Source organism: Pseudophryne corroboree, chromosome 4 (genome assembly GCF_028390025.1).
Source record: "Pseudophryne corroboree isolate aPseCor3 chromosome 4, aPseCor3.hap2, whole genome shotgun sequence".
Taxonomy (NCBI): Eukaryota; Metazoa; Chordata; class Amphibia; order Anura; family Myobatrachidae; genus Pseudophryne; species Pseudophryne corroboree.
Window position 1 is genome coordinate 377789578 of NC_086447.1, and position 18114 is coordinate 377807691.

General features: G+C 45.3%; 1 protein-coding gene and 1 long non-coding RNA gene across 5 annotated transcripts in view; one reads left to right on the forward strand and one right to left on the reverse strand.

The window, feature by feature from the left end:
* ERICH1 (glutamate rich 1) overlaps window positions 1-8314 on the reverse strand; it is a 254498-nt gene extending 246184 nt beyond the window's left edge. For 3 of the 4 annotated variants that reach the window (XR_010175981.1, XM_063916660.1, XM_063916657.1), the window contains exon 1: window positions 8200-8314. Coding sequence is in view for 3 of the 4 variants with exons in the window: in XM_063916660.1 (XP_063772730.1) it covers window positions 8200-8299 (100 nt within the window). In the remaining variant the exon portion in view is untranslated. Of the gene's footprint in view, window positions 1-6344; window positions 6444-8199 lie in introns of those variants that run through there. The other variant, XM_063916658.1, reaches the window with a different exon arrangement.
* Window positions 6474-18114, forward strand: part of LOC134909610 (uncharacterized) — a 157629-nt gene continuing 145988 nt past the window's right edge. Inside the window, exon 1 of the long non-coding RNA XR_010175982.1 lies at window positions 6474-6791. This is a non-coding gene — a long non-coding RNA (uncharacterized LOC134909610). The remainder of the gene's footprint in view (window positions 6792-18114) is intronic.

Below are 18114 nucleotides of genomic sequence, written 5' to 3' on the forward strand. Positions count from 1 at the left end.
CCCTTTATACTAACTAGTGAAACACACACTCCTTGCTAAGGTTCCAACACCTTTACTGACGATATTTAGTACGTAAAAATGGGAAAACAGATACAGTTCATACACTACAGACCTGACATTAATACCTAAACACAATAACTAAGCAGAAATACAAACACTAGCAAACGATTGCAAATACAAATAAACAGAAAGAGGATAAATGGCAAACACTTATAGGTTAGCTACAAAAGAACAATTGCATACATACAGAGTAACGAAATGGCCACAGAGAAAAACGTACACACGTGGGAATGAATCGCATGTGCTATCTGGAAACCAGCTCTCAGTCATCACGGGGAAAACCTTGTGGAGAGAAGTGAGGCTGGTCTGGCTATGGGGGTCTTTATATACACAACATACTGTACAATACAATGGGCCCTACAATCTCATTGTTCATTGGACACAGGAATGTCTCTCTGCACTATGACAAAAGGTCATAGGTGGATTTGAACAGGTTGGCTGTGACTATTTCAAACTGCTCAGATGGGAGGTATCCTCAAGATTCCCGCCGCATGGATAATGAACCGCAAATACAGTAAATGTCCATAAACTACTCATAGACATAACTATACGCAGGAGCGATTAATCTCTACCTAACCAGCACCGGATTGTTTCTAATAAAATACTTTTCAGTTAGGTACCAGACACCACTGTTCAACCTTTGTCAGACCCTTTGTATCGTGAAAAGAGGAATTCCCAGGTCCCTGAACCATTTACACTAAACATACTTGCAGACATTATTAAGGGGATTAATATCTACAAAACACATTATATTGGTTAAATATGTAGCGATCGAGTCGCCCGCTAGTCGCACACAAACTCTACCGTAACTGCACATACCCACGCGCAGGCGACGTGGGAGCATCCCTTACGCAACCTGAGGGGATGCGTACGCACGGGGGAGTGGGTGCACGAGCAGCGGGCATGTGCATTGGGGTTAGTACATGGCGATGAGAATAACGATATTTTTCGACTTTGACAGGTCAGGGACCTTTTAAAACCAAAACAGGTGTCGGTGCATCACTGCACGCGAGTCCTGGGAAAGATGGTGGCATCGTACGAGGCCATTCCCTTTGGCAGGTTCCATGCGAGGACCTTTCAATGGGATCTGTTGGACAAGTGGTCCGGATCACATCTACAGATGCATCGGCTGATCACCCTATCCCCCAGGGCCAGGGTGTCTCTGCTGTGGTGGCTGCAGAGTGCTCACCTTCTCGAAGGCCGCAGATTCGGCATTCAGGACTGGGTCCTGGTGACCACGGATGCAAGCCTCCGAGGGTGGGGGGCAGTCACACAGGGAAGAAATTTCCAGGGTCTGTGGTCAAGTCAGGAGACTTGCCTTCACATCAATATCCTGGAACTAAGGGCCATATACAACGCCCTAAGTCAAGCGGAGAACCTGCTTCGCGACCAATCAGTGCTGATTCAGTCAGACAACATCACCGCAGTGGCTCATGTAAACCGCCAAGGCGGCACAAGGAGCAGGGTGGCGATGGCGGAAGCCACCAGAATTCTTCGCTGGGTGGAGAATCACGTAAGAGCACTGTCAGCAGTGTTCATTCCGGGAGTGGACAACTGGGAAGCAGACTTCCTCAGCAGGCACGACCTCCACCCGGGAGAGTGGGGACTTCATCAAGAAGTCTTCGCGCAGATCGGTGGGAACTGCCACAGGTGGACATGATGGCATCCCGCCTCAACAAAAAGCTACAGAGGTATTGTGCCAGGTCAAGAGACCCTGAGGCGATAGCTGTAGACGCACTAGTGACACCGTGGGTGTTCCAGTCGGTTTATGTATTTCCTCCTCTTCCTCTCATACCCAAGGTGCTGAGAATCATAAGAAAAAGAGGAGTGAGGACAATACTCGTTGTTCCGGATTGGCCAAGAAGGACTTGGTATCCAGAACTGCAAGAAATGCTCACAGAGGACCCATGGCCTCTGCCTCTAAGACAGGACCTATTGCAACAGGGACCCTGTCTGTTCCAAGACTTACCGCGGCTGCGTTTGATGGCATGGCGGTTGAACGCCGGATCCTAGCAGAAAAAGGCATTCCGGATGAGGTTATTCCTACGCTGATAAAGGCTAGGAAGGACGTGACAGCTAAACATTATCACCGTATATGGCGAAGATATGTTGCTTGGTGTGAGGCCAGGAAGGCCCCTACGGAGGAATTTCAGCTGGGCCGGTTCCTTCACTTCCTACAGTCGGGAGTGACTTTGGGCCTAAAATTGGGTTCCATTAAGGTCCAGATTTCGGCCCTATCCATTTTCTTTCAAAAAGAACTGGGTTCTCTTCCTGAAATCCAGACGTTTGTAAAGGGAGTGCTGCATATTCACCCTCCTTTTGTGCCTCCAGTGGCACCTTGGGATCTTAACGTGGTGTTGAGTTTCCTGAAATCACACTGGTTTGAGCCACTCAAAACCGTGGAGTTAAAATTTCTCACCTGGAAGGTGGTCATGCTATTAGCCTTGGCTTCGGCTAGGCGTGTGTCAGAGTTAGCGGCTTTGTCACATAAAAGCCCCTTTCTGGTTTTCCATATGGACAGGGCAGAATTGCGGACCCGTCCGCAATTTCTGCCGAAAGTGGTGTCATCCTTTCATATGAACCAACCTATTGTGGTGCCTGTGGCTACTCGTGACTTGGAGGATTCCGAGTTACTAGATGTGGTCAGGGCTTTGAAGGTTTATGTAGCCAGAATGGCTAGAGTCAGGAAAACTGAGTCGCTGTTTATTTTGTATGCACCCAACAAGCTGGGTGCTCCTGCTTCAAAGCAAACTATTGCTCGCTGGATCTGTAACACGATTCAGCAAGCTCATTCTGCGGCTGGATTGCCGCTTCCAAAATCAGTAAAAGCCCACTCCACAAGGAAGGTGGGCTCTTCTTGGGCGGCTGCCCGAGGGGTCTCGGCATTACAGCTGTGCCGAGCGGCTACTTGGTCAGGTTCAAACACTTTTGCAAAGTTTTACAAGTTTGATACCCTGGCTGAGGAGGACCTTGTGTTTGCTCATTCGGTGCCGCAGAGTCATCCGCACTCTCCCGCCCGTTTGGGAGCTTTGGTATAATCCCCATGGTCCTTACGGAGTCCCCAGCATCCACTAGGACGTTAGAGAAAATAAGATTTTACTTACCGGTAAATCTATTTCTCGTAGTCCGTAGTGGATGCTGGGCGCCCGTCCCAAGTGCGGACTTCTTCTGCAATACTTGTATATAGTTATTGCTTCAATAAGGGTTATGTTGGTTGCATCAGGGTTGATCTGATGCTCCGTTGTTGTTCATACTGTTATCTGGGTAAGTTTATCACAAGTTATACGGTGTGATTGGTGTGGCTGGTATGAGTCTTGCCCTGGATTCCAAAATCCTTTCCTTATACTGTCAGCTCTTCTGGGCACAGTTTCTTTAACTGAGGTCTGGAGGAGGCACATAGAGGGAGGAGCCAGAGCACACCAGAATCCAAATTCTTTCTTAAAGTGCCCTGTCTCCTGCGGAGCCCGTCTATTCCCCATGGTCCTTACGGAGTCCCCAGCATCCACTACGGACTACGAGAAACAGATTTACCGGTAAGTAAAATCTTATTATTTCTGCCCAAATGGGAAAGTACCCAAAGAGTGGGACTAACCTGTCAAAATTGTGACTGTTGCATACAAATGCATGTGCACTAAAAATGAGTCTCTGCTGAGACTCCAATACAATAACTGCATAATAAGCAGGAATATACTGAATGTAACAATAACCTGCAGATTTCTCTCCTAATTTCAGGTCTCCTGGATGGAATGCAGTGAATATGCTGGCTGTTGGGATCCCGGCAGCCGAAATCCAGACAACATAATCTCAACACCCATTGGAATCCCAACGTCGGAACGCCGAAAGAGGCAAAAGGGGGAAGTTAGGTTTAGGCTACGGGACCAAAGAATTAGGGGGTAGAGGAGAGGGGGAAATACCCTGTACTCACCCCTCTCGGAATTTTGAACATTGGGATCCTGGTGTCAGTTTTATGAACGCGGGGATCCCTGACGCTGGTCATCCATACTGATTCCTCCTGGACATGATGCATCTGCAGTCAGAGGTAGGGATGGACATTGATGCTCTGTTTCTTCTGGTGGTAGCAGTTGACCATTTGATGGAAGCTTTCTGACTGCACAGACGTATCGCGTCGGCCCCGCAGTACAATCAATATATTGGCGCGTCGCTGTGTGTGTACGGGGTGGTCGGCCGACCGCCCGTACACATGCTGCGGTGGCCGGCGGTGATTGACAGCTGAACTGGGTGGGCATGTGTACACGCCTGCCCAGTTCATGACGTCAGTACCCGACGGATCGGGCAGTGTGTATGCTCAACACACTGCCCGATCCGTCCATAGATATATCTGCCGATCAATTGATCGGCAGATATATCTTCCAGTGTGTACCCACCTATAGAGATGGGATCCAACACCAATACACAGACAAGAGCTTTGCCAATGGTGAGCAGAGGTAAGCAGTCAGCAAATCCATTCACACACATCTATCCCACTGGAGCTTCCCGCTCGCTCCACTCCCTCTCTCTCTCCCTGTTCCACTCTCTCACCCTAACACTCTCTGTCCCCTTGCTCCTCTCTCTCCCTGACACTCTTTATCTCTTCCTGACACTGTCTCTCTCTCTACATGACACTCTCCCTCTGTTCCTGACACTGTCTCCTTCTCTCTCTTCCTGACACTGTCTCCCTCTCTCTCTCCCTGACACGTCTCTCTCTTTCTATCCTTGACACTCTCCCTTTCTGTCCCGACCGTGGTGCCGCCTCCATTTCGTCCCCATAGTCCCGCCTTCTCCTCCCGGTAACTTCACCCCCAGGGGCGACAAAATGAGGCTCTAACTCCACCCCAACCTATAAATGTTCTGACGCCCCTGCGCCTGTCACAGTCTACCACAGGCAGCGGCGCCGGCAGCATGAAGCCTCCTCTCCCCTTCCCTGTCACAGACTCACAGACAGAGTGGTCAGTGCGGACCTAAAAGGGGGCGGAGCTACATGGGTTAAGGGGGCAGAGCTAAACTGGGCTAGGCTGCAGACTGCACTGCAACACGGGAGGATGAGCTGCCAGACTTCCTTATGTAAGCGATTGGAAAGAGAGTGAGTGAAAGTGTGTGTGTGTGTGTGTGTGTATACAGTATATGTATGTGTGTGTATGTGCGACAGTGTATGTGTATAATGTATGTACAGTATGTGTGTTGTGTGTGACTGTGCGGCATAATGTGTGTAAGTGTCACTGCTACAGGGGCGTCTTGTATAACCGTCACTGCTACAGGGGGCATTACGTGTAATCATCACTGCTACAGGGGGCGTTACGTGTAAGCATCACTGCTACAGGGGGCGTTACGTGTGCAAGCATCACTAGTACAGTGGGCGTTACATGTGCAATCATCACTGGTACAGGGGGCGTTACGTGTGCAAGCGTCACTATTACAGGGGGCATTATGTGTACAAGCGTCACTACTACAGGTTGCGTTACGTGTGTAAGCGTCCTTGGTACAGGGGGCATTGCGTGTGTAAGAGTCACTGATACAGGAGGTGTTGCGTGTGTAAGCGTCACTACTACAGGGGGCATTACTTGTGCAAGTGTCACTACTACTGTGGGCTTTACGTGTGCAAACGTCACTGGTACAGGGGGCATTACATGTGTAAGCGTCACTGCTACAGGGGGCATTACTTGTGCAAGCGTCACTACTACTGTGGGCTTTACGTGTGCAAGCGTCACTGGTACAGGGGGCGTTACATATGTAAGCGTCACTACTACAGGGGGCATTACTTGTTCAAGCGTCACTACTACTGTGGGCTTTACGTGTGCAAGCGTCACTGGTACAGGGGGCATTACATGTGTAAGCGTCACTGCTACAGGGGCGTTATGTGTGTAAGCGTCACTACTACAGGGGGCGTTACGTGTGTAAGCGTAATTGGTACAGGGGGCATTGTGTGTGTAAGAGTCACTACTACAGGGTGCGTGACGTGTGTTAGCGTCCTTGGAACAGGGGGCGTTGCGTGTGTAAGAGTCACTGATACAGGAGGTGTTGCGTGTGTATGCGTCACCACTACAGGGGCGTTACGTGTGTAAGCGTCACTGGTACAGGGGGCGTTACATGTGTAAGCGGCACTACGACAGGGAGCATTATATGTATTACCCATTGTAAAGTATAGGAGGGTGCAAATTTATAGTTTGCAGGGGGGCGCAGAACACCCTAGCGCCGGCCCTGCATGTGCACATACTCAAACAATTGCAATTGTTTTTCTAACGAGCCTCTGTTTCACAATATAATCCCATTAAAGCAACAGTAGTTACCTGCTGAGACTATATCAGTCTTGCAGCTAGGAGGTGCCTGGGAGGCAGTTTTCGTTGCCTCTTTCAGATTCATTGCCTATAGAACCCCTCGCACTAAGCCGCAAGTCGACCTCTCCAAGATGGCGTCCTGGAGCTGACACTGCACGTACTACGCATGTACAAAAAGAATGAATGAATGACGCATGCGCCCAGTGTGCGATTCTTCACGCGGGGAGAGCAGTGTAGTGAGGCACTCGGACAGCAGCAGCTACAGGGAAGGCTCATAGGAGCGATGTCAAAGGCTCGCCTGGCAGCCTGCACTCACACTCACATGCGCGGGACTGGAGGAAGTCGCTCACATGCCGCACACTAAACTGTCCTGAACTTTCGGTCACTGCTCCCCATGCATCCGGCCGGGGCATGCTACATGCATGATGCTCTGAGCCTAGAATGACATATCAGAGGAAGGTAAGGCTGTAGCCTCATTTCAACTTGCTGATGGTAACTAATCATGCAGTGCTGTATGCGCCACCTGTCATACAACTTACTCGTGTAATGTGTTTTGCGGGAGTTGGGTAAAAACCTGAATGGTCCGGAACGCCGGACCACCGTACTCCAGCGATCTCTGCCACTGTGTGGAGCTTGTAGAGCATGTCCCCGTCCGGGGGTGGGGGGTGGGGGTGTCCCGTCCGCGTTTCCCCAGTTGTCACAGGGGAAACGAAGAAGAAGAGACTACATCCCCCAAGACTACATCCCCCAGCCTCATGGGGTTTGAACCGGAACATAAGGGGAGACTGCAATCTCTCCCTCCCCGGTGACAGCTGTCACAGACGCCCCACAGACGGGGACCAGCACTACAAGCTCCACAGTGGCTGGTGTCACTGCAGGGAGCCGGTCCGGCGTTCCGGTTTTTACCCAGTTTCTGTTTTGTGTTGCTTTTTGGTTCAGTCTACTACTCTTATAGGAATATACTCTTTATTTGAAACAATTATACCGAAGGTGCTAAATTATACCCAAATAAAATAATATACTTTTGTTTGTTTTTTTGTGGCATACATGACGTTTGGAATACATGCTATCATAAAGTTCACATTCAGAGTATAACAAGAATGTTACCGTATGTAACATTGCAGAGGAAAGATCAATGTATTACACATGAATTCCACAAGAAAGAGTTGTGCTGAAGCATTGGATGTAGGCTGTAGTACACAGGATCGCTAATGCTTGTCATTTTTTACATATGCTACTATTGTGTGCATAGCATTGGGAGCTATTACATGATCACCCCGACAATCAGCGCCGGGTAACATGTCTCCTGGCGTGGTGGAACTGTACAGTATATTATGTTTAAGATGGTCACTGGCTCGCATATGTTTAATACATCGTGTGATATGTGTAGTATATAGTACATCGTGTGATATGTATAGTATATATATCAGGCTGCTAATGTAAGGGCTAGTACAGCTGTACGGTGACAAATTATTATTCATCTGTAACTATCACCTAATGTCACCTTTCTCCTCCTTGTGGCGGATGAGCAGTCAGTGTAGCCTGTTTCTGCTGAATCAACCATACTATGATGAGTATCTGAGACAATCATATATTTCTCTGTATTACTGCGATTATATTGTAACAAGAGGATTTCATTATGTTTGATGTCCTGAGAAAACATTTATTGGATGTGAGATGATCCTTGTGCTACAGTAAATGGATTATTGTGCTAGTTAAGGCTGGGATAGGGAACAATGTCATAATGTAAAATAACATCCAGGTTACCTAGGTAAAAATAGCAGGTTATTGGCTTTGCTAATCGGGTTTAACAGTCGCTAGTCCTGTAACTATCCAGGATGCTTTACTTAAAGCTCTAATACGATACCTGGGTTTAACTTTGAAAACAATGTAACATCAGCGGTGTATGCATTATTTCTTAGCGAAACACAGCATAGGATGAGCATCAGCGGTGGTACCGGCAGCATATGACGAGCAGCAGTGTACACTGGTCTCCCTGAGCTCTGCCGCCGCTGTCCATGGTGCTGACACTCCAGCCAAAGAGATGCCGTGAGTGAGGGTGACAGGGAGCTACTGGAAACACTGCGAGTGAGTCACTATCACAGGGAGCAGCTGAGCTCTCTTGTCTCCTATTCAGGCTAAAATAAGCTGCCTTCCACCCCCTCCTCGCAGGTGCTTCAACTGAGGGAGGATATAAAAGTCTAATAAATAATACAAATGTGTCTGGAGGGCAGGCATCTCTCCCACATGTACATCTGCACATGTTATATTTTCCCCGCCTGCAGTGTGCATGGTTTTGCCTATTGGAGAACAATTTTGTTGCAGCGATCAGGTCTGAATTAGGGCTATAGTCGTTGTCGGAGACTGTCATAAGACTGAAATATAAATCGGCATCTGTATCTCCAAACTGTCAATAAACATCGTTACTAAGTATGTAATTGTTAAATAACCATAAATGATACATTAGGTGATATAAACTGCATTCAATTCTAGTCATTCATGCATGCGATGGATACAATGTTGCCGACAATCTGGATGATAAAACATGAGAGAGGGACATTCCATAATACATGACAGAATTGTTATATTAGGTCAAGCCTTGCACCATCCTCTCAAGGTAATCTGGGTAGAATTAGTAGAATAAAGCAAGATAGTTGATGCCAAGGGCGTAGCTACTATAGGTGCAGGGAGTGTAACTGCTATGGGGCCCAGAGCTGAGAGGGGCCCATCTTCCCTGTCAAAGTTACACGTGCTATATAAATGTTTTCCATTGGGTGATGCAGAGGCACTTACAAACTTTTGCCTTGTAGCCTACAATGCATCTAGTTATGCCCCAGGACCTTCTCATTGTAATGTGGCATAATATGAACTTGAGATACTGTATGTCATAAAATTAATTTGGTGTACTTTGTATGGCTGCCAGTACACATTATGCCACAATGTGACATAATGTGAACTAGCGGCTCCGACTCTATTGAACGCACTTCCCCGCACAGTGCGAGAGGCCCCAACTATAGAATCCTTCAAAAGTAGACTCAAGACTTTCCTGTTTACTCAAGCATTTCCATAATGTCCATTTTAGTATCTTCATGCTTCTGTATTTTATGAAAATGTACTTCATTATTTTCTGTACTATATTATGCTATGTATCTGTTAAGCGCCTTGAGTCCTATTGGAGAAAGAGCGCTATATAAATAAAATTATTATTATTATTATTATTATCCTGTGGGTGGTGGGTGGTAATAACGTTAGACCTTTCCCGCAAACCGATGTCTGTTACACATTTTAATTTCCATTAATAGCAAGTGTGCAATGGTAGAGTGTGCAGGGTAGTGCTTTTCTACAGAGTTGTATAACTTATGGAAAATGAAAAAGTATCACCTACCGATGAATCATGTGATATACTGTATAACCTTTAATGTACATGAATGCTTGTATTTAGGGGTCTATTCATGTAGAAAACGAAATCAGAATTGCTACTTATCACTATACATCGCATCGCTTCGATGCGATGTATAGCCGTGATAAGTAGCAATTCATGTATACTTACCCTTCCGACGATGCGCTGCGGTGTCTGGGGCTCCTTTGGTGAGGTCTTCTCCGGCGGTCCCTCCCTGCGATGCGCGGAGTCCAGCGACGGTCCCTTTGCGCATGCGCAGCTGGATGACCTCCCGGCAGGCCGCAGTGGTTGCTGGGAGGTCGGGGGGCGGAGCCAGCACGAGGTGCCGAGCAGCGATCAGGGAAGCATTGAGCTTCCCTGACGTCTCCGCACCGCAGTTCAGGTTACGCCGTCCTCAGATGGCGAACCTGAACTCCATGGAGAAGCGGAAAGCAGAGCTTTCCGCACCTTCATGAATCGCACTCACCATACAAAGGTATGGTGATGCGATTCAGGCACAGAGCGGGGGTACCGCTGGAGAAGTCAGAGACTTCTCCACGGTAACCGGCTCTGTGAATTGCGGTAAGCAGAGAAAAGCCCTGTTTACCGCAAAACAGGGCTTTTCTCTGCTACATGAATAGACCCCTTAATCTTTAATTCAAAGTTTGGATAAATTGGTTTTAGCTAGTTTGCAAGGTTTGGCTGCTGTCCAAAGTTCTGTAATGTGCTGAGAACGCCTATGCAGCACACACTGTATTCATTAAGACGCTTCACAGAATATACATAGTGAAAGCTATCCTGATTATAACTGCAGTTGTTAAGTTCCTCAACAATTGGATACATAACACTTCCTTGCTAATTGAAAAAAAGCGCTAATACAAGTTGCTAATAACAAAATACTGTTTTGACTTTTACAATATCAGGTGACAAGAAGTTGTTATAGGTAAATCTATACAAGGCAAAAACTGAAAGTGTATAAAGTATCTCCAGTGTATTGTGCTTAAGAAAAAAAAATATTTTTAAACCAATATAGTCTAATAAACACTTTAGCAGCAATAAATATAATGATGAAGTTTAAAAAAAAAGAAAAAATTTGTAAATGTTTATGTAAATTGCCTTCCCGCTCCCAGTGTTGGTATGTATTAACGACATGCAGGCAGTGCCTAACACTTAACTATCTTGTACTCTTATGGCTTATAGTCCATACACACTGCAATATCGTTCACAATCTGAACAATATTGTTCAGTCCTAAATTATATTGCATAATGTGTATGCATGACCCGACGTACGATGCGCGCTCCCGCGGGTCGCATGCGCCATCATATACGTTGGACTACATGCAGTCTTGATGAGGTGATATTGTGTGGTTTTGAACTCCAGTAATTACTTTGTTTCTAGACATCGTTTGACATTGTAGTGTGTACACACAATCTGATCTGATATGATATCTTATACAATATCATACGATATTGTATCGTATGGGATCACATAATGTGTACATAGCATAGACCATACTTTAAAGAGCACAGTTTAAAATGCACCCGATACCAAGGTAACAAAGCAGTCAAGTAAAAATAATGGGTATAACTAGGGGTGTTCCTATAATGAGACAACTAAAGGCAGCTGTTTTATCGGAAATAACATGGTAATTAAACAGAAATAAAAAATTGGCAATTTTCTTGATGCAAATGTCTAAAATTTTATTTGCTTAAAAATATAATGAAGTTTTACCTAACAGAACAGATGGATGCCTTTGGAAAAAGGAACCTCAGAGGTGACCTAATTAGTATGCATAAATATATCCAAATTCAATAAAATGATTTGTCTAATGGTCTTCATAGCTAGGACTGTGCCGGAGACAAGGGAGTATCCTCTTCAACTAGTAGAAAGACATCAGCACAGAAGGGATTCTTCACTGTAGCTGTAGTCATGGAGCTCTTTATCAGTGGAAGTGGTGATGGTCACGTCATTACTTTAACTGAAAATGGATTGGAAACAGGGCATAATTCTAATTCATGTTTGTACGTGAATGCAATTGCAATCTTCTAGCCTACAGAACTGCTAATGTTAACAAGTGAAGCTGCTGCCCAAAAATTAAAAGAAAAACACAGAGCAGCCATAGCAAACTCATTCGCAACTGTGTACACATTTGCAGCCTATACATAAAAATTAGGAACATCGAGCTTAAGGTAAGCCTATGGCTACGCAGACCGGACACAGCAGCAGCGCTGCAGGTGCTATGTTTTTGCATGTACAAGCTAGCAGCTGATGCCAGATACACACCCCGAAACTGGCCATGACATGGCCATGGTTCTCCAACCACTTCCTGTTAACAACTTCAAATGGTCACTTTCTGTCAATCACCTCTCCATGACATCCTCATTGTGAGCAAGATTGCAATGGCACCTTGACGCATGCGTAATGCGATTGCAGCACATACGCAATCTGCTGATAATTGCTCTGTTGCATGGACATCGGCCATGGTGTACAAACATGAAGTAGGTGCACATTTCTTGCAAGAAATATCTCCAGCTATGATTGTTAGAATATACTATTAGGGATGGGGAATCCAAGGCATCAGTGCATTTGTCATGTAACAGATCAGAGAGAAATGTACAGTATTCCTGTACTGATGATGAATTAGCAGCTGGCCTCTGAAGTTTTGTTTACAATCGTCTGTCTCAACATGTTTAGTCTATATAGGTATATGTTAAACTAATTTAGATATTGCTCACAACGTGGCATATTTATTAAAGAACATTCACAGCATTTAAGAAAAAGGGACTGTTGCAGCTATCTCCAATATCTGCAGCTGTCCCTTCATTTCCAAATCAGCCCCTGTAGGATTCTATAGGAATGCTACATTGTCGATTCACATTCCAAAGTTTGACCCACTAATGCCATCTTAAGATGGCGTTAGCCCATAGTATCCTCTGGGCTACTGTAGTTCAGATGCTTTTGGAAAGGGATCCACTGGATCTCTCCCCATTGGCCTCTGCTGAGGGATATGCAGTACACTCACTGGTTCTAAACCAGCAAGCAGAGAGATGCTTCTGCCTTCAGCTTTTTGCTAGGATGGGCTATTATTGAAGCCCATATCACTGCAAGAGTCTTTTCCTAAATTCAAATGAAAGTTTTCATTTTATGGTGAAAATGTTTGTGATGTATAATACAATCATACAAGACACATAGGGGTCTATTCATGTAGCAGAGAAAAGCCCTGTTTTGCGGTAAACAGGGCTTTTCTCTGCTTACCGCAATTCACAGAGCCGGTAACCGTGGAGAAGTCTCTGACTTCTCCAGCGGTACCCCCGCTCTGTGCCTGAATCGCATCACCATACCTTTGTATGGTGAGTGCGATTCATGAAGGTGCAGAAAGCTCTGCTTTCCGCTTCTCCATGGAGTTCAGGTTCGCCATCTGAGGACGGCGTAACCTGAACTGCGGTGCGGAAACGTCAGGGAAGCTCAATGCTTCCCTGATCGCTGCTCGGCACCTCGTGCTGGCTCTGCCCCCCGACCTCCCAGCAACCACTGCGGCCTGCCGGGAGGTCATCCAGCTGCGCATGCGCAAAGGGACCGTCGCTGGACTCCGCGCATCGCAGGGAGGGACCACCGGAGAAGACCTCACCGCAGGAGCCCCAGACACCGCAGCGCATCGTCGGAAGGGTAAGTATACATGAATTGCTACTTATCACGGCTATACATCGCATCGAAGCGATGCGATGTATAGTGATAAGTAGCAATTCTGATTTCGTTTTCTACATGAATAGACCCTATAGGGTCTGATTCTGAATCGCACGCTAACTGCACACAATGTCGATGTTCATGTAGGTGGCCAATGTTCTAAGTTGTGTGCATATGTATGAGTCGCACTCTGCATGTATCCTGATTATTACCACTCGGAGATGCAGACACAGAAGTCCATGTTCAGATGGAAAAAATACCATAGGACTAGTGCAAGTTTCGAATGTTGCTTGTAAAGGCGTACTGAGATGGATTTCCATAGGTACAAGGTACAGCAATTGTGCATGTCAGTTTTAACGAAATCTTCTGCGACACTAGCATAAGATGCAGATGGCATAGCCGCGTCTTAGTGTGTCTTTGAATCATGCCTATACTCTTTGCTTCAGAATATCGATCTTTTACTAAATAATGAACCATTTTTCCAATTAAATTCTACTAAGCTGCCGTTTTCTTACTAAGATCTCTAAGTCATGCGGATTTACCGCTGCCAATAGGTTCGCCAGGGCTATCCTATTAGCCCTGATGCTGGTGTCGTGATCCCCGTCACTTATCAGGTATTATAAGTCATGCAAGCATAATCCCCAATAAGCAGCCATTCAGATTCATCTCATGTGACTTTAATAACCACTTAACTGGCATGGACAGACTTCATGCAACTGCGCCGTCCCACCCTGTCCCCCCATTTTTGACGAGGAGATCCGTTCTGCAGATGTGCATAATATAATGTTTAAATATTTAAAAAAATACTTTTTCAACTTTATTAAATAAAATACATTTTAAAAAGCAACGTTGTTAACGCTTTTGAAGGGAAAAATCTTCAGGTAAGTAGGCTTTAACAGGCTTGTAATAGCATTGCCCAATATACACCATCAGACGAAAATTACGATATCAGTCCTTTTTCTTTTTTTTTTCCTTTAACGAAAATTAAACGGGGCCAATAGGGTACCCCTGACGGTCAAATATGTCCAGTGAGGGCAGTTTTTTTACTTGATTTTCATCAAGTGCTTCATAACTGCATTTATTGAATTATTTTCAGAAATATAAAATGGGTGGGGGGGGGGCAGAAAGGAAAATATGTGGGGTATATTTATTTGAATTGGATAAGGCAAGCAAAGTCACAATTATCATAGAAAAAAGTATAAATATGTAAATGCGGGGGGGGGGGGGGCACATTCTTGTCATCAAACGAATGGACTTGTTCAAAGGTCATGGGAGAATGGAGAGGATAATGAGGGACCAAATAGCTGAAAATTTGTGAGAGGAATTAAAGATTACACAGGAGATATACTCCGTTTTAACAGGGACTGTTTTTCAATGTAACATATCACATATCTGGCTGGACAATACATTTTTACACTGCTTGTGTACCTGCCAGATTTTAAGTATTGAGTTGTCTGTTTTAGAACAAATAATTTTAGTTGCAATGTAAGTCTTGTTTAGCAATGTTGAGATTTTTGCATGTTTTTATATACTTGCCTTAAAAGAGGACAGTGTATTTGTTTCATACATATAATTCTCTGTGTACAGATAATTCTAAACATTTATAATACCAAGCTAGTTCATTGTAATGTTTGGATATTTACAGAGTGTTGTAACATGACTCATTACTACAGATGTTCTTTTCAGTAGCCTGTTCATTAACACATAGCAGTAGATCCATATGTCAGGATGTAGAAATATATTTGATATAATTTGAGCTATGCCAAAAATTCTATAGACTATTTTTCATTTTGATTATGTTTATCCATTTTTCACAAGGGTCATGTATCGAAAAGTTTTACCGGAAAAACTGCTCCAATGCATTCATTTACATAAATTATGAATCAAACTATGTAATTACCATAGTTTTGCTCAATGAATAAAATATCATCTGATTTTCCTATTTTAATTAACAATATTAATTTTCTTTAGGATTGTTCAGATCATTTAAAAAATGAATCAAAACCGTAATTAAAATTAAACTCCAGACTTGTATACGAAAGTATTTTTTAGTACATTGTTAAATTATTTCAATCGTCTTGGGTAGATGAATTATTCATTTCACATAGCTATTCTTTAAATTCACAAAAACTAATAGAAAGCAGTATTAAATTGATAGCAAGATATAATCTATATTATAGTTCTACTTTAATAATAAGTTATTACATTTCAGAATGGCTCTTTTGCTATTTTACACTTTACTTTTCATATGTGAATGCTGAATTCAGTCTTATGCCATATCCCTGTCAGAAATGTACACCCCATAGTCATGGCTGACCACTATCTGACATACAGTAGCCTAAACTTGTCAAATAGGAATTTGCACTAGCCACTGTAGTTCTGCTTCTGTTCCACTATCCCTTTGATGATGATGAAACACTGTTCCTTTGAAGCAATTTCACAGCAAGAGCTGGATATACAGCAATCCACAGCCAGTGTCTCTAAGGGCCTGTGATACTGTCTACATCCTCCATCATATGTGGGAGATTTTAACTCACTGGTTTGTTATCTTTGTTCTGTTAAAAGGAGACACATGAGACCATATCTTCTTTTTCCAGATATTTTACCTACATTTATTTACAGGAAGACTCAAATCTTGATCTGAATGAACAGAATACAATCTTGTATACAAAAGTTTCCACAAAAACCTCATAACATGAAAACAATAAATCTCCCCCTTCTGGGTAAGTGACTCAATTTTTCTTTACCCTAAATAACCCCTGGGATCCTTTTGGGTTGCACAAACAAAAAAAAGTATCCAACAAAGGATACAGGAATAACTGCAGCTTTGCTCAGACATAGCTCTTTCTCCTGCAGCCGCATCACCAAAAGTTCAGCCAAATCCAAACCTGCTTCTTTAGAGGCTTACTCACAGCCACCAGTCAAGTAGATTAATTGCAAACTGCTTACAGCCAGAGCACAAGTCTACCTGGGATTTGGATAGAACATTTGGATTGGAATAGGAAAGGGAGTAGCACCTCACTCTTTTCTTCATTTAAAAAACAGCCCCTTAACGAAGTCTGTTATCTGGAGAAAAACAAAAAAAACATGTAAAATCTGAATTACTTACTGTCTTTACACATTCTTTCCAGTCTATTGTTATCTGCTGCCTTACAAATGTTTGTCCTTTATGTACAGAAAACCCAAAGTAGTGGATAGGGAGGCCAATCCCGGGATCGGGATCGGCGGGATCCCGGGATTTAGGCCCAAAAACGGCCGGGATTCAATCCCGGGATTGGAAGCTCCAATCCCGGGGATTGAGGGATCAGCGTTGAGCGTCCTCAGGACGCTCAGATGCTGCCCGGCTCCCTCCTCCTGTCTCCCCCTGCGCAGCGTGACCTGTGACTGTGAGGTCACGCTGCGCTTTCAGCAGCCGCCGAGCCGGAAAGTACGGCGGTCTTCACCCGCCGCCTCCTCCCGGCTCACCCTGCACTCACCCGCAGGCTCCGCTGCACTCACCCGCCGGCTCCTCCTCACCCGCTACCTGGCTGTGCAGGTTTGTACGGGTTTTTTTATGTCTGCAGGGCGGGAGGGGCGGGGCGTGGGGGGCGGCCGGACACAGTTTAAAGCCAATCCCGGGTATACCGGGAATCCCGGGATTGACCATTTTTCAATCCCGATACCCGGGATTGAAAAAATGGCCCGGGATTGGCTTCCCTAGTAGTGGATCAGTCCACTATTCAGTATTTAATTGGTGAAAAACCAACATGTATTGTACACATAAAAAAATGCACTGTGCCAAAAAAACATCTAACCACAAATGATTGCACTGTTACAAAGTGTGCATCACAGACCTTAATATAGACCCCAGCATCAATAGTGTTCACTCTACGAGTGAAAAGGGGCAGGGCGCCGGACTCCGGGGGCACATGTGCGCCGCGTGCGCGTCCAAAACTGGGGCGCAGCCACGCAAATGAGGGGGCGTGGCCACGCCTACGTAATTTTAGGGGGCGGTGCGGCCCACAGACGCTACTATAGAGAGCGTCTGTGGCCGGCGACGTCACTGTTGGGGGTGTGCCGAGCACCTCCGTCGGTGCTGGGCTTCCCCCAGCCCTCTCCCAATGCGTGAATGGATGCTGCGCGCATGCGCACGGCATCTATACACGCCAAGAGGGCAGGAAGTGGGCGGCTGTTCTAGCAGGGCGCCGCAAAAGGGGCAGGGCGGGTTTTGCCTGCTAAAAAATGGGCAGGGCGCGGCGCCCTGCTAAAACAGCCTAGAGTGAACACTAATCAAATTATCCCCAATCCATACACATCTGTGCATATGTAAAATAATACTGCAGTATTAAATATTGAATTAGCTTCATCATAATAAAAATAAGATTTTACTTACCGATAAATCTATTTCTCGGAGTCCGTAGTGGATGCTGGGGTTCCTGAAAGGACCATGGGGAATAGCGGCTCCGCAGGAGACAGGGCACAAAAAGTAAAGCTTTTTCCGATCAGGTGGTGTGCACTGGCTCCTCCCCCTATGACCCTCCTCCAGACTCCAGTTAGGTACTGTGCCCGGACGAGCGTACACAATAAGGGAGGATTTTGAATCCCGGGTAAGACTCATACCAGCCACACCAATCACACCGTACAACTTGTGATCTAAACCCAGTTAACAGTATGATAACAGCGGAGCCTCTGAAAGATGGCTTCCTACAACAATAACCCGAATAAGTTAACAATAACTA